This window comes from Camelus ferus, chromosome 16 (assembly GCF_009834535.1).
Source record: "Camelus ferus isolate YT-003-E chromosome 16, BCGSAC_Cfer_1.0, whole genome shotgun sequence".
Taxonomy (NCBI): domain Eukaryota; kingdom Metazoa; phylum Chordata; class Mammalia; order Artiodactyla; family Camelidae; genus Camelus; species Camelus ferus.
Window position 1 is genome coordinate 2,485,261 of NC_045711.1, and position 13,455 is coordinate 2,498,715.

Consider the following 13,455-nt stretch of genomic DNA (forward strand, 5'->3'; position numbering starts at 1 on the left):
AAGCAGGGGGTGGGGTAGAAAAACATTCGTATCTCATTACTCGTGCTTTGGGAGTCATTCAGGAAACACGTCCATTTATAATTCATCACAGTTCTGATTATGCCATGAGTCTCTAAGCCACATAAGATTAAAAAAGAAAAAAAGTTTTCCATTACTGCCACAGCAAAGTGATCAAAAATAACAAATTGCTTCTTTGACTTAACACTGGGATGATTAATTACAGTGAGTTAAATACTGGACTCTCTTACATAACTACTCTCTACAAAAAACAAAAACGAAAACAAAAACTACTGTCTACCATCACAAATTGTCCATTACAAAGGCTGTACTTACAATAGCATGGAAAGGTTGGTTCATTTTCGACCTCTCATTTCACAGAAGCAAGCATTAAAGTTAACTGGTATGTTCAAGAGCCTCAGAGTAGGTGGAACAACACATTGGATCCAGGCACCCAGATATCCAGTACAGAACTCTGACCCTCCTTGCCCACTGATGGCCCTGGCTCTTGATAACCGGCACGCCAATTCCTCCGGCCTTCCATAAAGTTGTTAGCTGTCCTAGTCATCAAACCACTTGTTATCTGCTACTGTAACAGGGCCCAAGGATGAGCTAAGTAAGTATCTCTTATTGCTACAGGGAGGTACTCACAGTGAAATGGAATGGCTGTGTCAGCAGTTTTCGCTTCCTCTGCTTGCTTCAGGTTCAGCAGGGTAGATGCAAACAGAGGGTTATTGATGAAATGCTTCATATAGTGCTTCTCACACTCCTCCTTGGTCTTAGTGCACATCTGATTGGCTACATCCTGCCTGGGGGAGTGCGGAAAAAGAGAAAAGAAAGTAGTAATTTCATTTATATATAATGGTGAGAGCATGGTTTGTTCTTTTCATATTGTAAGTCCTGTCTATATACTGTCTGGAATTGTTTACCTCCAAACTGATACCGCAGAGCTATCAGCAGAACAGTAAGACAAGTATAAACACAGTACTGGTGTATTCTGATGTTCCAAACCCTGCTATTCCAAGATACAGTAAAAGCACCTAAATAGCCCTCTCCAGTCAATCAAAAGAAAGGACAATCACCAGAAAATCTGTAAATTTCTCTAGAGCTTTGCTATAAATAGTAAGCTACTTCAGAACATTCAAAATTTACATAAGGACAGTTTTATATTTGTATGTTTTCTTGGTTAACAAAACACTTCACGTGAACAAGTGTTTCTTTACTAGAGCTCCCATGATATGCCAAGCTCTAAACTAGAAACATTCACAATGTAATTTTAATTAATCCTAGTATTAGCTGTGTGGTGTATTTACTATCTCAAGTTCATAGATGAAAAAAAGAGGCCCAAAGAGATTAAGAAACTTGCTTAGAACACAAAGCACATAAGTGACAAAGCCAGAATGTGTACTTAAGACCCCTGGCTCCTGGCCCAGATGATAGAGAGGTGGAGGTGTAATCTCTCCAAGTCCCCTCTCAACTTCTCTCTTCCACAGCACTTCACCTGTCCTTCTCCTAAGGCATTACTAACCTCTGCCTGGTGTACAATCATATGTGTATATATTTGGTTCCCCTACTGGACGACAAGCTTCTGGAATGCAGGATACACATCAGAATTCTCAGCTCTAGCACCCTCCCCACCAAGCTTAGTGCCTTACCCACCGCAGACAGAGAAACAATAGTCTTTTTTGTGGTCTCTGCTAAGAGGGAAGGGGGACAAAGAGGACTAGCCCATGTTAGAGAGCTAGAATTTTAAGCAAAAAAACTAGGCCAAAGATGACCAGCAAGCTCCTCGTGAGTGATTACTTTTTCCATCATCTTTGGTATTCCTATAGTAAACAATGTTTTATGATGCTTAATAAATGCTGAGTGAATACAAGCAAAATATGGACTGAACTTAAGTCTCTTTCTTCAAAGCCCTGAACATAAGGGAGGTAGCACAGTGTATTCTGCTAGTATCAGGACAGATTACATATACTAGGGAGTCAGGACAGGGAAGGGTCTTTCACTAATAAACTATGTGATCATGGGAGGTCATTTTTCACTTCCTAAGCTTCAGATTCTTCATGAACAAAATACACTGAATAATGCCTCTGCTATCCAGTTTACAAAATGAAATCAACAGTGTGAAAGTACTCCCAAAAGGTAAAAATGAAAGTGGTGGTATTATTGAGCAGCGTCGCCTCACAGGGCAACGACAATGAGTGCTACTCAATTCTGCCAAGCTCAGACAAAGGCAGGTAGCTACAAGCTACAGACAAGGGATAGGAATCAGTAGTCTGTCACACCTGACTCTCAGGTAACTACAGCCGTCTACCTAAAGTCCGGCTCATGTAAGTGATGAGGGCATCCACAGCCAAGAAAAATTCATAAAATCAGAAAGGAACAATAGCTAGTTAAGTCTAACTTCCCCACTATTCAGAAAGGCCAACCTCCCCTGTGCTAATGTGTCCAAAGTGGCCTTCTAGAGCTGCCTGGTCCCAGCCCACTAAACATCCTGTATCCCTGTGAAGAGGTTCAGTCTTGGAAAATAATGTGCAGAGGGACGAGGACTTGTCTCTAAGTCATGTGTCAACAGAAAAGCAACACATGGCCCCCAAACTCCTTTTTCTGAGGCTCCTCCTTTTATCTTCAACAGTACCTTTTTTCAGAGCCCACAAAAGCTTACTCCCAAGTTCTTACCAATTTCCAAAGCCACAATCCATCACAGCTTCTAAAAGGGCCATTTCTTCTTGAGCAGTCCAGCTGGGGTCAAGAACAGGAAAATCTGAGGTCTAAGACAGAAAAAGTCTTGCCTAAGAACGGATATAGAAATGGAAGCCAGCAATCCCAAATGTAATCCTAACTGTAGTCAAATGACTGGCACTCTCACGGTATTGAGAGGTGCCTAAAGTACATTCTTCTTAGTTGTCCACACCCTCACCTCTATTTCTACCATTAGCTACAAGAGTCTCCAATATTATCAACCACAAGTGCCATGTAACTCATGCAGAAATACATGTTTTTTAAACTTAGCATAAAAGTAGAGATAAATATTATAGTATATTCCCATTTAGCTAAGAAAGAGGAGAATACAAATAGGTATATTTATATTTTTTAATGGAAGAATAAACTGTATTAAAACCAAGGTTACCTATGGGGGGAAAAAGGGAGAAAGTAGGGTGGAAAGGACAAGGACAGGTGTATAGCTCAGTGGTAGGGCACGTGCTTAGCATGCACAAGGTCCTGGGTTCAACCCCCAGTACCTCCATTAAATAAATAAACAAACAAATAAATAAACCTAATTATCTCCCCCTCAAAAATAAACAAAAAAATGATTTTTAAAAAGTAGTAGAAAAGTCACAGGTGGAGCCCATAGCCTGATAGCTTCCACTTTTTTGCCCTCAGGATCTCTGAACCACCACATAAAAAAATCTAGCCTCTTTTCTGGAAAGACCATGTGGAGAGGCCACATGGAGAGGGAGAGGCCCTAAGGCGTCCAGGCAGTTAAGATGCTCCAGCTAACTCCCAACCAATTCAAGCCACCCTGAGGTGCCAAAAGTGAAAAAACCCCTTTGACTTCCATTTCTAGCACAACATGTGGAACAAGGCTACTCTCACGGTGCCAATGTGAATTCCTGACCCACAAAACTGTAGGAGATAATAAGATAGTTATTTTAAACTACAAGGTTTTGAAGAAGCTGTTAGGGGGCAACAGATAACTGAAACGCCTCTCTATTTTATCATATGCTTGAAATTTACTATAAGTTAAAAAACAAAAAAAGGACACAAGAAGTCTTCAGAATACACAGGCTTTTAGAAACTGTTTTATCTCTTGTTAATGACCAAAAAAAAAAAAAAAAAAAAAAAACCCTCTGTGATTATCTGTGAAATCACACTAACAAGCAATACACTTTATCTGAGCACGTACTATGACTATGCCTCACATGTGAGGACTATGAGGTCCACAAGAGAAATTTCAGAGTCTATGTCTATATTAAATTCACAATAATCGTTCAATGTGGAAAGTACCATAAACACATGTAAATATAGTGACATAGTTGAAAAGCCTATATTATTTTTAAAAGTGTATTTTGGAATATTAATTAGCCCTCACCAACTTTATTGTGAGATAAACCAGAAAGACTTTCTACATCAAAAAAATAAATGGCATAAGGCAGTTTTTCTTAAAGTTGAATCAATGGTATTCAATTTCTGGACCCAATCTCAGCCCTACTGAACCAGGATCTCTAACATCATGTCCTAGGACTCTATAATTTTAAGAAGCTCCCAGGTGATTCTTATGCACTAAAGCTTAAGAATCACTGGTATAAAAGGTGTGGCCGAAAGAGGTGCCTTGACTTGTTCAAGGTTCTAAGAATTATAAGACAAAAATAGGCAAAGAACTCAGAAATCTTGATTAATGCACCACCCACCACAGCATGAGTAACTTCCAAAAATACAGCACCGTGAGATGGCAAAAGTACTGAAAACCATTTAAAGTTTTCTGAGGCTTTGTGTGGAAAAAAAATTAAGTTTTTAGTGGCTTCTTGTGTAGAAAAGCAAAATTTGGTCATCATTCCTATGGAAGGAAATATTCCTCTTTCCCTAATCTGGAAATAAAGACTAGCAAAAAAAAAAAAAAAAAAAGAGTATTAGTAACCTCCAAAAGTTCTGCAACATAAAGGACAGAATTCTGAAATGTGTTTGTATGGGTGTTGAATATGCGAGAAAGGGATGATGTAATGTGAAGAATTAAGTGGCCTTGGAGTGAAACTTAGTGCCTTCAGCATCATGCAGAACGCATAGTGCCCAGAACAGCTAAAGAGGGCTCGTGGTCAGCTTTCCTGCAGTGGGTAATCATCAATCTAACCAACCTATACTCAATCATTCTTTTAGGAATTATTTTCACAATTCAAATGAATAAATCTGTATTCTGGTTCTAGGCATTCTTGTGTGAATTTGGGAAGAATACGCCAGCTTTCTGAAGATCTGATAACCTTAGCAAAATGAACTCAACCCCACAGCTACTCTGACCACACTCTCTCAATCCTTCATTCATTTTGCAATTAACAAAAGGGAAAAACATTATCCATAGGAATAGATGTTCTCTATCATATGTTGTCAGAGAAATGCCAATTAAAACAATGAGATAGCACTATACCTATTAGAATGGCCAAAATCCAGAACACTGACACCACCAAATGGTGGCTAGGACGGGAGCAACCAGAACTCTGATTGATTGCTGGTGGGAATGTAAAATGGTACAGCCACTTTGGGCAGTTTGGAAGTTTCTTACAAAACTAAACATATTCTTACCATGGGATCCAGCTACCACATTCCTGGTTATTTACCCAAAGGATTTGAAAACTTATGTCTACATAAAAACCCAAACATACATATTTATAGCTGCTTTATTCTTAATTGTCAAAATGTGGAAGCAACCAAGATGTCCTTCAGTTGATGGATAGATAAATAAACTGTGATATATCCAGACAACGGAATATTATTTAGCACTAAAAAAGAAATGAGCTATCAAGCCAGAAGACATGGAGGAAACTTAAATACATATTACTGAGTGAAAGCAGCCAATAAGAAACAGCTACACACTGTATGATTCCAACTATATGACATTTTGGAAAAGACAAAACCATGTAGATCATAAAAAAGATCAGTGGCTGCCAGAGGCTGGGGGGCAGGGACAGATGAATAGGCAGAACACAGAATATTTTTAGGGCCATGAAACTACTCTGTATGATACTATAGTGGTAGACAGATGACACTATATATTTCTACAAACCCACAGAATATATGACACCAAGAGTGAACCCTAATGTAAGTGATGGACTTTGGGTGATAATGAGGTGTCAGTGCAGGTTCACCAATTATAATATACGTACAATTCTGGTAGGGAAGCGTTAATAACGGGGGAGGCTACACATTTGTGGGGGCAAGGGTTATATGGGAAATGACTGTACTTTCTAATCAGTTTGGCTGTGAACCTATAACTGCTCTAATAAACAAAGTCTAATATAAAAAAAAATGTATTCCAAACTTATGATTAGTGAAGAAACTATTTAGAAGACTGAAGGTATGCAGGGAGAGGTAGGGGAAGGCCAGCCAGCTGACTACCAAACTCTCTTACTAAGGAGCATTTCTCTGACTACTTCATTATGGACCAGGATCTGACTCTCAGCATTCCAGAAACTCATCCTAAATAAGACTTCACAAATAACCAGGGTTTGATGTGCTAAGTCACCCTTTCTAAACCTTTAAGAAACTGAAGTAGATACACTACAGTGCTGCGGTACACAGAATTCTAAAGATGTCCCCCACTGCCAAGATTCCTGTCCTCTGATCATTCAATCAAAGTATTACTGTAAAGGGACTATGCTGGTGGGATTAAGGTACTAATCAGCTGACCTTAAAATAGGGGGATTATTCAGGTGACCCCAATGTAATCAAATGGGCCCTTAAAAGTAGACGAGGGAGGCAGAAGAGTCAGAGAGACTCAGTACAGGAGATTAACCAGGAGAGGTCAGAGAGCCTCCAAGCACTTCATCAATAACCAACTCCCTGTCATTGCTGACACTGAATACGGGGAAAAGGGGGCCAGGAACCTCTACAGGCTGAGAGCAAGTCCCGGCCAACAACCAAGAAGGAAACAGTAGCATCAGTCCCACAACCTCCAGGCAGTGACCTCTGTCAACAACGTGAATGAAAATAGAGGTGGACTGGAAGTGGACTCTCCCCCAGGGCCAGGAAGGCCAACACTTTCATTTCAGCCTTATGGAATCTGGAGCAAACCACTCAGCCTAATGGTCTTCTGACCTACAGAACTGTGAGGTGATAAATTTGTGCTGCTCCATGTTTGCTAAGTTGCTATGGCAGTAAGAGAAAACAAATACAAGTATCAGTGGCTTAATACACAATGAAGAAGATGCTCAGCCAGCATTCTTTCCTGTAAGAAAGCCACTTGGTGAACTAGGAGTTAGGCTCTGGTAATTGACAAAACTATCTTCCCAAGTATATATACCCGCCAAGCATACCAGATACTCACTTTGGCTTATTAAAGGGCCCAGTCCTCTGCCTAGAGACTGGAAGGACACCACCAACATCTGCCTCTCATTCTTTCTTTAGAGGTGGCACAAGATCAATCAAATGACAGCCAAGTCTTATTCTGGCCTATAAGTCAATCTTATCTCTTCAAAGTGATTTTATTTCTTACTATGTCATTCACTCTACATTCGTTTTACAACTTAACCCTCCGAGGGTAACTGATTTCCCCAAGGCTGGGGATGGAGTGCTAGACATAAATTTCACCACTGCCCACACAAACCGCATAAAAATATCATTAGCCAAACACACTGACAACACATTTATCAATGAACCTAAAAAGCAGTACACCTCTGATCCTTTTATCAGTAAACGTCAAAAAGCACTTCCTTTAAATTCCTTCTAATCTGAGACAAAAATCTCTGTACATAAAATGATTTTAGAGCCATAAACCCCTTAAAAGTTTATGGGGTAATGATTACCTAATTCAGAAGAAGGGGAAAGAAAAAGGAAAGAAATACCTAGAGATGAAGGGGAAAAAAGACTAATTCTCAGTATAATACTTGAAAATATACAGAAATTCCCTGCAACTTCATCATTACCATTATTTCATAAGTATGATCACTTTGATGTTTCTTGTACTCAAATCCTCGAGTGAAACACTGCAAAAGAAAGGAAAATAAAGTTACCAAAAAGCTACTTTTTGAAATGTTTTCTCAAAGGATAAAAGATGGCTTAGGGGTATTCTACTCATTTGTGATGAGATTTTAGAATTCATGCGTCTGCAGTCACAATAGGGAGGTGAGATTCACAGTTTTTCAGTGGCTTTTTTAGAGAAGAAAAAAACCCAACGATCTGAAAAAAAGACTTTTTCCTAGGACAACCCCTCCTTCGATAAAAGCGTAAGTCTTGGAAGCAGACTGCCTAAATTTGACTCCTGGCTTCATACTTACAGTATTTCAGCAATTCTAAGATATATATTTTTTCACATTTTAAAACTGAAATGAGGATTCATTTTATAATAAAAAGTATATCATAACCTCCATCAGCCATTCTTACACTTGAACACTTCTGAAATTGTGATGCGTCTTTTAATCAATAGCATCTTGGATTTGAAAAAATTGTTTGCTGTGTGACCTTGTGCAAATGACTTAACCTCTCTTTGCCTCAGTTTCCTCTACAAAATAGGGATTCTAATCATACTTATTTCCTAGAGTTGCAGTGATGATTTAAAGGTCAGTTCATGCAAAGTACTCAAAATAGAGCCTGGCACAGAGTAAGCACTTGTAATTAGTATTGCTATTACCACCATCATCCACAAAACAGTTTGCTCCCTTGTTTACCACCTGAAGATCACTCTTCAGTAAGATAATAAACAGTGTCATAGGTGCTATCGAAAGGAATACTCCTCCAATTGTTTACTGTAGACCCAGTACTTCAAATCTACCAACAACAACAGCATTAAGTTGATTCAGGAAAGTGGAATATTCAACAGTCTATCTCGTCCATCCTGTTCTGTTCCCCAGTTTTTCACTTGTAAAATGTGTAACAGAAGATTGACTGGAAAAAAATAGATTTAAGAAGGTATGGTCCTTCTGAGCAAGTGATGGTCAACTCTGAGTTTACTATACTCATAAAACCAGGGAAGCCTCCCTTTAATGAGTTACCTGTAAGCAGAGGAAAAAAGGAGGTGGCCCACATTCAGCACACTTGATATAAGGTTCCATGAGGTAGGAGGAGCAACCTCGGCAAGGTGGCTTATCAGAGGGATCATCTAGGACAGAAAGAAAAATAGACTAGCTTCAAAACACCTTATGATTATCTTCAGTGCAAGAACGTAAAAATCTGAGGCTTCGCTGAAAAGTTCATGGAGACAAGATGAGCTCATTCCAAATAAGAAAACCCCAAAATTATGTTTTTATATTTCAGGGTAGCTGTGTTCCCTCCTACAGTATACCTACTATTTCAAACAGCACTTAAGTAGATATGGACCTTGCAAAGAAGTTTCAAAAGCAAGTTTTAACTGGAAGTTTCAGAATGCCCACAATTTACTTTTCCAGGGGCAAATAAAAAAAGTCACAAACCTACACAACACATACGTAGTTACAGGCAAAGCCAATCCGACAAAATGTTAATAATTGCTGGATCTAGACAATGGGTAATAAGTAATCGCTGCACTGTTCTTTTAGCTTGTCTATAAGTTTGAAGATTTTTGTAATAAAAATTTGGGGGGAAAACCCTTTAATATATATTTTGGGACACACTACTTTATATTTGAGGTGGGAGTTAAGCCCAGGACAGTTCCCTGCCTTTCTCCCACAATAAGCAGAGAACAAAATAGACTTTCCTTCAGTTCCAATGCAGGTATTATCTCTGAAATATTAAGGTAAGGAGTACAATCTAAACTCTCTAAAGTCATAAAAATGCAAGCACGTGTGTCCCTGGCTGCCCCCAACTCTGCCACTCTTGAGTCAGGGCAACTCAGCAGAGCTGCTCTCTGTGATGAACAAAAGGAGTCTAAGAGAATAGGCTTTGAAGCAGATTTAGTCTGTTTAGCCTGGGGCAAGATTTCTCACATTCTAGAATAGCATTTTCTTTCCTAAAGTCCAAGAAACAGTCTTCAAGGCACGCTTTACTTCTTAAGGTAGTGATCACTGTTCTTTTCATTTGTTTCTATATGAAGACTTGGGGAAAATGACAGGAGAAAGAAAGGTAATCTTTCTGGCAACAGCTTCAAAATAAATATATCAAACAGCAATTACTACACTTCTCCCATTAAAAATTTTGACATGGAGGAACAAAAATTATTTTATATTAAAAGCCAATTTTTGCCAAATTACCTTCTTCCTCACATCCTTTTATTTTGATGATAGAAGCTTGTTTTACTTTCCTCAAACTTTCTTCAACAGTAATAACAAAAACTTGGCTAATGACTGACCAAAGTAAAGTTTTTAAACCCTTACATCAAGAATTATTTTGTAAAAATTAGTTTCTGTTTTCAAAAGTTTTAGACAACAGAAGTATAAAGTATGTCACCCTCTATTAACATTCTGGTTTCCAGCCCTTTCTCTATGTATGTGTATATATATATTTAACAAAAGTGGGATACTACACTTCAAGTTTTATAGCCTGTTTTTTTTTCACTTGACAATATATGGTCAACATCTTTCATGATGGTACACATTGCTCTTCCTCATTCCTTTTCACGGATGAATAATATTCCATTATATCAATTACCTAACTTAATGGTTTTCAACTGTGCCCTAAGAAGGCATTCTGAAAATCTGAGGTATTTTTTTACTGCACAGTGACTAGGGAGCACTGCTGGCATTTGGCAGGCAGGGACCAGGGATGCTAGATATCCTGCAATGCTCGATATTCCTACATAAGGATTGGCCTGTGTCCTGCACAACTTTCACATGTCCCACCAGATGTTCAAGGAGGTGAAAAACCTGGTTATAATTTCATGACCTGGAACCTAATTCCATATTACTTATAAAACAAAATGTTCTTGATATCTTTAATAGGTACTGAATTTTCTAGGAAGGCAACTGCATTACTTCAAGAGGAGAATCTATCTTGTTTTGTTCAGAACTTCACGAACAGTTATTCAAGCCTGTGGTATTCTGAGTCACCAACACAACACATATGAATCATTGTGCATTTGTAGTTGTAAGATGCACAGTGATTCAACATAGGGGTACCAGCATCTGACTACTTAAGTCACGTCTTCTACTGTAATGTCTAAACAAACTGAGATACATATTATTTTATTATAAATTACTTCTTTTATTTATCTTTTATAGCATAGTTAGAGCATTATTTTTATTTCTTTGAAAGCATGGGTGTAGATACATTATCTCTATATTTCATTTTCAAACAGTGAAAGGAACTTTAAAAATATTATAGTATTTAGGCCAGATTTTGGTCTCTAATGTCATTCTTCTCTAAAAGCACCATGGGCTCCTCAGAAAAGTGGCTGATTCTAGGGCTGGGGCGTGGGAGGTACAAGACGTACCTGGAAAATGCAGCCATGCCAAAAAGGAAGGAGATGCTCAAAAAAGTGACGGGGGAAGGGCATGCCACAAGGTTGCAAGAGCCAGCTTGAAGGGGCACACAGTGGTCAAATTAGGATAATCTGAGAACCAAAATAATTAAGTATAATAATGAATTACAAACCATTAAGAAAATAGGAATTCATGTGTCCATCCTGGTAATAAATAAATAAGCAAGCAAGTAAGTAAGTGAAACAGATGGCCTCTTGATTATAGTAAAATGCTAACTGCTAACTAGTAAATGTGGAGAGGGTGCTTGATCTGGGGGAAAAAATCATTTTGCAACCATCATAATAAAATTGGATCAAGCAAAAATCATCAGTGGATGCTAACTAGGGAGAAATTCTGATGAGGAACAGGGTATTTTATGGCCTGAAAGTGTCTCCTTATGGGTTGCTTATTATATGCAAGGGAAAAAATAGAAATTATATGGTAAAGAATTCAAACAGACACCTTGAGTGGGTTTTCAAAGTCAGCATCACCAATGAGATAGAGCAAGACCAGAAAAACCCAAATTGAGACATTCTATTTTTAAAAAGGGGGAAAGGGCCTGTATTCTCCAAAAGAGTCAGCCACTAAAGACAAACACTGTGGAACTATTTCAGTTTATTTTATTATTTTTTGGGGAGGAGGAGGGAGGTAAATAGGTTTACTTATTTTATGTTTAGAAGAGGTACTGGGGATTGAACCCAGGACCTCATGCAGGCTAAGCGTACGCTCTACCGCTTAAGCTACAACCCCCCCCCTGAACTATTTCAGTTTAAAGGAGGTTAAAGAGACATAGTAACTTAATGCAAGACCTGACTCTGACCCTATCCTGTAAGGGAAGGAGAAAAACCTCATAAAGGACATTATTGAGTCAATGGACGAAACTGGAATACAGATGGTAGGTTATAGAAAAGTACTTTATCGATGTTATACTCACTAAAGTTGGTAACTCTACTGAGGTTAGACTACACTGAAGTTAAAACAGAATATCCTCAGTAGTCTCAGGAAATAAAGCCCTGAGGGGTAAAGGCCATGACGTATGTCCCTTACATTCAAATGATTCTGAAAAAAAAATATGGGATGTGTGTGTCTACTTACAAATACATGTATGTGTAAGTAGACATATTTATGGATAGAGAATGAGAACGCAGGCAAATAGAGTAAAAGGATTACAAAAGGTGTATGGGCATTCTTTGTATTTTCTTATGCTTCCATTTTTTCTGTAAGTTTGAAATTATTTCCAAATAAAACGTTCAAAAATTATTTTAAAAAGGGAGAGACGGTGGTTTCAGTTTACATTCCAGCATGGGGACAAATCATTTAGGTTCTTTCTCTGAGTATAAAATGAGAGGTTTGAACTAGATGTCTTTGAAGACTCCATTCTGTCCTAAATTTACATAGGGAGTGTGATGAGAGTCAATTAGAGCCCCTTTAAGAAACTGCTAAAGAGAATACATCGCAAAAGTGCCTTTCTGATTCTTCTCATTGAGACACTACTAACATCTAACTATCTAACATCTAATGGATTTCTGTTTCTGCCAAATCTCTTTTCTTCAGAATCAGAGAAAAGGTAGTGCATTTTTTCATCTTTGTGGCTGCCTGGACTTACTTCACACATAATTCTCTGCACTATTATTATACTGTAGTTTACTATTAGGATACAAGTTCCACCAAAAAGGGGCATGGGGAATATTTTCTTTATTCTACCACTGACATTATTTCTTACCAAGGCACCTGAAATATGTTACTGATTCTAGAGAGAAATCCAACTGCTTTTTAAAATCTTAACTACAGGTTACTATGCCATGTGCGCCTCATTTCCTTATAAGACCTAGGGTGATGTGTTTGTATTGCATGTTCAGTGGGCAATCAGTAGTACTGGGTGATTTTACTTTGATTTGATCCTCTTACTCCTTTAGGATCAGATTCACAGGGCTTTGTTAAACTTCAAAGTGCTTATTTTCCCTCTTTGATCAACTTCCACCACAGTTTGCTACTTATGTTCAACTGGGACTTGTCTTCATGGTACTTACTGCTAAAGGAACCCAAACGGTCCATTCCCTAGTTGGCAAAGACTGCTGCTTTGATCTTCCTCAATGCAGTGCTCCTTCAGGGAGACCTCAGAACTGGCCAACACGCACAACAAAGCTTGATGACCCCTGTGAACCAACAAAAGTGGCACAGGGATGAGGAAATAATTTAAAGGGACAAGATAAAGAGAAGATAATGCAACACGTTCTGCCACATTCTGGCTTTGTAAGGTGAAGCAAATTATTTTATCTCTGTAAGCTTACTTCCTCCTCTGTAAAATGGGCACGATACAACTGTACCTCTTGAGTTGTGAGGATTTAATACCAAAATCCACATAAATAATGTGGCAGGG

The 13,455-nt window shown here is 38.5% G+C and overlaps 1 protein-coding gene across 4 annotated transcripts in view; it reads right to left on the reverse strand.

Annotated features, from left to right (window-relative positions):
* Positions 1-13,455, reverse strand: part of TADA2A (transcriptional adaptor 2A) — a 40,154-nt gene that overhangs the window by 22,846 nt on the left and 3,853 nt on the right. For 3 of the 4 annotated variants that reach the window (XR_004326589.1, XM_032498305.1, XM_032498306.1), the window contains exons 2-6: positions 13,106-13,231; positions 8,697-8,803; positions 7,632-7,691; positions 2,677-2,768; positions 649-806 (exon numbers count right to left, since the gene is read on the reverse strand). Coding sequence is in view for 2 of the 4 variants with exons in the window: in XM_032498305.1 (XP_032354196.1) it covers positions 649-806; positions 2,677-2,768; positions 7,632-7,691; positions 8,697-8,803; positions 13,106-13,130 (442 nt within the window). In the remaining 2 variants the exon portion in view is untranslated. The remainder of the gene's footprint in view (positions 1-648; positions 807-2,676; positions 2,769-7,631; positions 7,692-8,696; positions 8,804-13,105; positions 13,232-13,455) is intronic. The other variant, XR_004326588.1, reaches the window with a different exon arrangement.